Below are 7,464 nucleotides of genomic sequence, written 5' to 3'. Positions count from 1 at the left end.
ACTTTTACTTCTTTAAAGTTTAACACTCGTTATAAATTAAATCTGTCAGAACTCATGAAAGAAGTTGTTTGTGTGCTCTAAACAAATTAAGTGTTGTATTTACTCAACTAAATCATATCAACTATTTCCACTAAACCTAGCAGAGTAAATTTGAGGCGATATACGTATTTTACGAGTGTGGGAAACGAGTTTTCCACGAGTGTGGAAAATTACTTTTACTTTCCCAGTTTTTGTGAACAGTTTTATTACTTTTACTTGAGTACTTTTCTCATCAGTGACATTTATTTTTTACTAAAGTCATTTTCTGTCAAGGTATTTTTACTTTTACATAGTTAATTTTTTCAAGTACTTTATAGATCTCTGATTAAAGTGTAGCTGTTTGATCACAAAACGCACACATGATGTACATTGGTTTAGTTTTTGTTAAATAGATAATAACACAGGGATTTGCCACGTGTCAGTCTCCCTTTGAGGTTAAATATTTGTTACTAGAAGAGGACAAAATATACTTTTAAAATGTTTTTTTCATATTTTATTTATCTGTAACAAACAGGCTTCCTTCAGGGGAAATGTGATTATTTTTATGGCCGTCTTGAACGACAGAAAAGACAGAAAAACCTTTTTAAATCAGCTCTGTCTCTTATAAAGTGCAGAATGCTGAAAAACAAGCAGCTGTACTCGAACCTGACGTGACCAGAGCGCAGAAAGCGTAAAACAAGTAGTCGGATGTCACGATCGCGGAGCGCCGTCGTGTCAAGAGGACGCCCGATGGGAAAAAAGACTCGGCAGGAAGATGTTTTCTCTGGAACCGAAACGGTTTCCAGTGTTAGATCATCGGAGCAGCAGCTGAGCTTTAAACCCAAACAAGTTTCTGAAGAGGAAAGAAGAAATTTACTGGACAAACATTCACAGATGAGTGCATCTCGGGGGGGAAAAAACTAGGATAAATAAATTTTAAAAAACGTGAAGCTCAGACTGTATTTTAATTGAAGATTGTAAAAATAAACTTCTGCGTTTCAGCTCGACAGGTTCCTGGTGTTTGTAATTTTCTGAGCGGGAAACGCAGGAAACGTAAACAGCTGAGGTTGGTTTCCCAGGCCGGGTTTGAAGGAGCAGTTTTCACGATGTGGCTGCAGTGGCAGGAACTGATCAGCTGATCCGAAGGCTTTGGGCGGGTATATTTAATGATGCGTTAGAGAAGTTATTCCTCCTGAACCACAGGCTGAACACCGCAGTCCTCTKCTGCACAGGGCTGGCTCGTAAATTGTTTTATTTTATTGCCGTAAGCCAGAGTTTTTGTGGTTGTTTTTCACTTCGACACTTTGGTTTCCCAAAACTGACGACATGGGCCTTTTTCATCTTTCCTGATCTGCCTGCAGGCACACCAATCTGTTTACTTTAATGGTTGCTTCCAAAAGAGTTAAACAAGACCTAAAACAAACATTACTGAATGATTTAAAATAGGAAAAATAAAGATTTAAAAGCAGGATAATATTTCTTCTATATATTCTTCACAACTCCACACATTTAACTAACTTTCATGGCATCTTTACTGTTTAAAATGTTTTAAAATCTTTCCTCGACAGTTTAATTTACAACAAAAGCACCTCAAAKAAGACATAAATCCTTCTCAGTTTTCTTTAAAACATCAGGAATTTATTCACTGGGCAAATAAATAAACAAAAGTCAGTTTTCATCCTTGTTGTATTTGTTTCGCTCTCAGTTTTAGCCTCGGTTTGAAGCGACTTCCTGTTGGCTGCATCGGCCAAGAGTAACAACCGAACTCCAACCAATCACCCGGAGATCACACACTCACAGATCTCACAATACACACAACTACGGTTTTCATCTACTGCAAACACGTTTAAACCCACAGAAACACACAACTATAAAACCTTACAAACATTCTGGTCTGCAAACAAACATGGCGACAAAACAGCTTCACTGTAAAACCAAAACAAACCTCCGCTTTTTTATGGAGGAATTCCATCTGATGCTGATCATTTAATCAATATAACTGATCAGCAGCACCTGGTTGACCTTTAACCTCTGGAGCCAAATGGTAGAAGGAACAGCAAACTTTATGACCTTACATCTTATTTCTTAGTATTGATTTGTTAAACATTAAATCGCCACGTTCCAACCACAGCTGTGAGAATCTAAGACAGAACTTGAACACTGCACGCCTTTCTGGGTTTTAGAATCGTGCTACGTGCTAGATTTGTAATCTTCACCAAGAGCACTTCACTGTGATTAAAGGAAGAGCTGCTGATGTTGCTAAGAGACAAAACCACAGAGTTTTATCAGAGCTCGCTCGCCTACACATGAACGTGAAAAACACTTAGATCAGGGGTCAGCAGCCTTTACGATCAAAAGAGCCATTTGTGCTGCTTGTCTCATTAATAAAATGTGTCCAGAGCTGCAAAACAAACTAGAACTGTAATTATCAACTGGTGGTCCGTGGGCCTTTTCGGGAACCTTTACGGTCAGTGGAGGTGTCATTATAAAAGTAAAAAAATAGAATTATTATATTATTTATTACTATACACATCAGGATAAAATAAAAAGAACAGATTTATGTAAATGAAAAATACTAAAATACTGTATTTATACCAAATTTCATAAAAATTAGTACAACTGCATTATTCGGATGCTCAAACCCCCCAAAAATTGTTGTTATGTTTGGTCATATTTTCAAAGAGCCACTGCAGAGAGCCAAAGAGCCACATCTGGCCCCAGAGCCGCAGGTTGCAGAGCCCTGACGTAGACACTCGCACACAGCAGGTCCAGGAGACCTCCCTCCCCTCAGAGATGCTCTCCAGCTCCTCTGGGGGACCCCAAGGCGTTCCCAGACCAGAGAGAGGATTTATAATCCCTTCAGCAAGTTCTGGGTCAGCCCCGGGGTCTCATCCCAGTGGGATGCGTGGAAGACCTCCAAAGCATCGTGGCGTCCTGATCAGAGGAGCAGAGACTTTCTTAAAAAAATCTGCATTAGTTTTGGTTATTAAATAAAATGATCAACAACAGTGGAATTTCATAATAAGAGCATCAGACCACTCCAACATTATTAACTTTTAATTTAAAGTATTTTTGTTTGTTTAGTACTGCAGGAATTTGACCTGAGATTATTTATTTAATATATAATGGATAACAAATACATTTATAACGTGACAGGGTGACGTTCAATAAAGCAAAATATAAAAATATACTGTATCTATCTTTTTAAAATTTAGGGGAATATTGCTAAGAAAATAAACCAATTTATAGGACTGTTGTGCAATTCCTTTTCAATAAATATAGGCTGTAATTTTACATTTACAATACATATAAAATGTAGCTATTTATCAATAAATTTCCGTACATTAGTCGACTGAAATATCTGTTTTTTGAGGGGTCTATGTCTGAGTTGTAAAGTATAATGGTCCTGAGGTGAAAAACTAAACAACAAAATACAGCAAGAGGACAAGAGAGAAAAAATTATAGAAAATACATGTTTAAATAAATATTTTTTGTAAAAATATAATAAAAAAGATCAAACAATTAGGAACAAGATTTCAAAATAAATGTCAGTCTGTTTTGTTGTTTTTCCCTTTTTGCTCAGTTTTTTACATTTTGACTTTTATATTAAAGTTATCACATCATGTTTTTATTTCCCAGTGACGTCAAGTCAGATTCGTGGCTTCTGAGGACTTTCTGAGTCCATCATTCAAAAACTAGTTTCATTAAAATAAAGTGATGTCCTACCTTTACTTATAAATGAAGTCCATGCACAGCTCATAATATCCCATCTGAGTCCAGACACTGTCATAAGTAGTAAAAAGACAGATAAATACAAAAGCAGTTACTTTTCTGGACATCACTTGCTAGCAGCTAGCTTGTTGTTACTTCCTCTGCGCCTGTGCGAAGTAATAAAAAGACTTTTTGAGCTCACGAGCGCCATCTACTGTGCAACAGGAGAACTGCCAGCCTCTCCTCGAGACTCGCTGTTTTGTGACACAAAACACATTAAACACATATATTACATAAATCAGCTGAAAAGTCAGGACATAATGAAAGCATTTGAAACATTTTACTGACATACAGACACAGTAACATGCTCTCACTGCCTGACATACCAGCAGTTTGTTCAGGATTTCGCAATCCAAGATGGCGTGTCATCCTTGTGTTTGAAGAGGAAATGAGAAAATTCTGCAATTTTGAATTAAAGAAAATTTCTAAATTGTTTAGGTTAAATGGAAAATTGGTTAAAAGGACAAAGCACTGGATAAATATAACTATTTATTTTTTATTTTATTACTCGGTTAATTTTCGGTAAAGTTAGTTTGTCAAAAAGTTACAGATTTTCATGAAACTTTCAGGGCATGTTGGAGTTGTAACAAAGAACAGCTCATTTGACAGAGCTGCACCTCGCCATCATCAGGCACAAATAGAAACAGAGAAGAGACAAAGGCTGCTTTTTACAGATGATGTCATACTCTGACAGCCATTCAGTATCCAGCAGAACTTTGTTCCACCAGTCACAGCTCAGCAGCTGCTCACTATCATTTATCATTTGCATAACTCTTTCTACGACCAAGTAGGGGTCTCTGCAGTACATGATATCTTGTGGACGGAGATGGCCCCACTCGCGATTGACCTCTGCCAATCACGAGTAGGGCCGTCTCCACCCACATCGAGACCTCTGCCAATCACGAGTAGGGCCGTCTCTGCCAATCACGAGTGGGGCCGTCTCTGCCAATCACGAGTAGGGCCGTCTCCACCCACATCGAGACCTCTGCCAATCATGAGTAGGGCCGTCTCCACCCACATCGAGACCTCTGCCAATCACGAGTAGGGCCGTCTCTGCCAATCACGAGTAGGGCCGTCTCCACCCACATCGAGACCTCTGCCAATCACGAGTAGGGCCGTCTCTGCCAATCACGAGTAGGGCCGTCTACACCCACTTCGAGACCTCTGCCAATCATGAGTAGGGCCGTCTCTGCTAATCATGAGTAGGGCCGTCTCTGCCAATCACGAGTGGGGCCGTCTCTGCCAATCACGAGTTGGGCCGTCTCTGCCAATCACGAGTAGGGCCGTCTCTGCCAATCAGGAGTAGGGCCGTCTCCGCCCACATCGAGACCTCTGCCAATCACGAGTAGGGCCGTCTCCGCCCACATTGAGACCTCTGCCAATCACAAGTAGGGCCGTCTCTGCCAATCACAAGTAGGGACGTCTCTGCCAATCACGAGTAGGGCCGTCTCCGCCCACATCGAGACCTCTGCCAATCACGAGTAGGGCCGTCTCCGCCCACATTGAGACCTCTGCCAATCACAAGTAGGGCCGTCTCTGCCAATCACAAGTAGGGACGTCTCTGCCAATCACGAGTAGGGCCGTCTCCGCCCACATCGAGACCTCTGCCAATCACGAGTAGGGCCGTCTCCGCCCACATCAAGACCTCCGCCAATCACGAGTAGGGCCGTCTCCGCCCACATCAAGACCTCTGCCAATCACGAGTAGTGCCGTCTCTGCCAGTCACGAGTAAGGCCATCTCCACTCATAAGACAACATGTACTGCAGAGACCCCCCCTTCTCCGTACGTCCCTGGTTTGTGCAAACAGGAAATGTAAACAGACGGTTTCTATGAGTTTAGATTGAAACAGGATGTAAACAGATTTAAATCAGTCGTCGTCCTGAAACCTTCAGGAGATGTTCTTATTATTTTCTTCTGTCCTTTCTGTTTGTTTCTGCTCCTCCACAGCGATCACACAGCCTGACTTCCCATTGACGTCGACACATTTGTCCTGTGAGTTTGTGTCATTTTGAGCCGTCAACCGTTTCGTGTCATTCTCGTCTGTCTGTGGGATCGCGCTCGAGTTTTTCGGGTCTGTTTTCAAGTCGATCTGCGTGCTGGTGTGAGTGAGCAGCGTCACGGTCGGGTGGCCGTTGTTTTCTTCTGTGGTGGCCACCTCCTGAGAGTCGTTGGCCGGGTTTGTGGGGCTGGCGCTCCCACGGCGGCGGCAGCAGCAGAGTATCCTGGTGACGGGCTGGACGATGGCGCTGTAGAGGCCGCGGCGGGCGCTCTCACTGACGAAGCAGTAGAGTGCCGGGTCGGCCACGCAGTTCAGGGTGGTCAGCATCAGCGACAGGTGGTAGTAGTTAAAGATTCCTAGGAAATGAAAAAAAGACAGAGCAGTGTTGTTCAGGTCGAACCCTCTTCTAATTTTAATCGTTACATCCTTGAAATCAAGCCCTACCTTCTATAAAAGCGCAGTCCCGCTCCAGCAGCGTGCGGACCAGCAGGAAGACGTGGTATGGCGAGAAGCAGACGAGGAAGATGAGGATGGTGCTACTGACCAGTTGTCTGATCCTCACCTTCTGATCCGGCTGAGTTCCCGCGCTGCGACCCACCGCTCGAAGGACGCACAGGTAGCTGATCTGCGCCGGCAGGAAACGCAAAGTTCAACTTAAAAACAGTTTACAAACAAACTAAGGTGTTTCAGATGCAGATTTAACCTGATTTAACACGTCCATGGCCTTGTCATTGCTTTTAATTTACATAAGATGACATCAAGAACTGAGCTTTGATTTGAACACTTGACACGTCCAATTCTAGTCAAAGAATTTGGTTAAATTTAGAACAAACGGAAACGTTAATCAGGCTTCGTCCATATTTAGCCAAAATAAAAGATGCTACACAGTGGTGGGCAGCACTAATCTAAAAATTTGTTCCACTAGCCCTAAAACACTAACTCAGATATTTAGGTCCCCTAACTCTAAAGCACTAACGCATTGTAAGTTTTAGCAAAAGCTAATTCTAAACATTAATGTTGATCAATAACATTTATGTACCTCAGTTAGTGCTTCTAAATTTAGCCTATAAATTTAGCAAGTGCTAATCCACTAATAAATTTTAAAATTAGCAAAAGCCCTAAAGCACTAATCAGGAAATTAGTTCCCTTATCAGTGCTATAGGGGAACTGTGCCCACCACTGCTGCTACACATCGGGCATTGTTTAGTTTAATTCATCCAGAGTTGTCTAAACTAAAACACTGAAAATTACAGTTCTTTTGGTCCACATGTGTCAAACTCAAGGCAAAGGGGCCATATGTGGCTCGCCACAGCATTTTATGCGGCCCATGAGCATTTCAAACATGTACTTAAGCCGTCATTGCACATAAACTATGGCTGTGTCCAAAACGACAGGCCAGGGCCTCCGGAGGACCCAGACTACCCGGTCGCGGCGGGCCGGGTCCTTGGTAGACCGGGAAGACCGGAAAAAAGAGTCTGTGAATTTGGACGGTCTAGCCTCCCCTCCTTACCCCGGCGTACGTCATGTCACCTAGCAACTGTGACGACGCTGAACAAGCAAACTTAAGTCAAAATTAGAAAAAATATCAATATATTAGCATTATTAATATCACAAAACTATAAAATTAACTTAAAGGTATCATTTGAAGAACTAATTGACCCGCTATAGGTTCATG

At 42.1% G+C, this 7,464-nt stretch overlaps 1 protein-coding gene across 2 annotated transcripts in view; it reads right to left on the bottom strand.

Moving 5' to 3' along the window:
• Positions 1 to 3,586: 3,586 nt before the first annotated feature.
• The window catches only part of gpr68 (G protein-coupled receptor 68), a 9,570-nt gene continuing 5,692 nt past the window's right edge, over positions 3,587 to 7,464 (bottom strand). Inside the window, exons 5-7 of one of the 2 annotated variants that reach the window (XR_001310649.1) lie at positions 6,234 to 6,414; positions 4,952 to 6,145; positions 3,587 to 4,815 (exon numbers count right to left, since the gene is read on the bottom strand). Coding sequence is in view for 1 of the 2 variants with exons in the window: in XM_014013715.1 (XP_013869169.1) it covers positions 5,679 to 6,145; positions 6,234 to 6,414 (648 nt within the window). In the remaining variant the exon portion in view is untranslated. Of the gene's footprint in view, positions 4,816 to 4,880; positions 6,146 to 6,233; positions 6,415 to 7,464 lie in introns of those variants that run through there. The other variant, XM_014013715.1, reaches the window with a different exon arrangement.

This window comes from Austrofundulus limnaeus, unplaced genomic scaffold (assembly GCF_001266775.1).
Source record: "Austrofundulus limnaeus strain Quisiro unplaced genomic scaffold, Austrofundulus_limnaeus-1.0 Scaffold105, whole genome shotgun sequence".
In the NCBI taxonomy this organism is placed as follows: Eukaryota; Metazoa; Chordata; class Actinopteri; order Cyprinodontiformes; family Rivulidae; genus Austrofundulus; species Austrofundulus limnaeus.
This window is presented reverse-complemented; position numbering and strand designations above follow the sequence as displayed.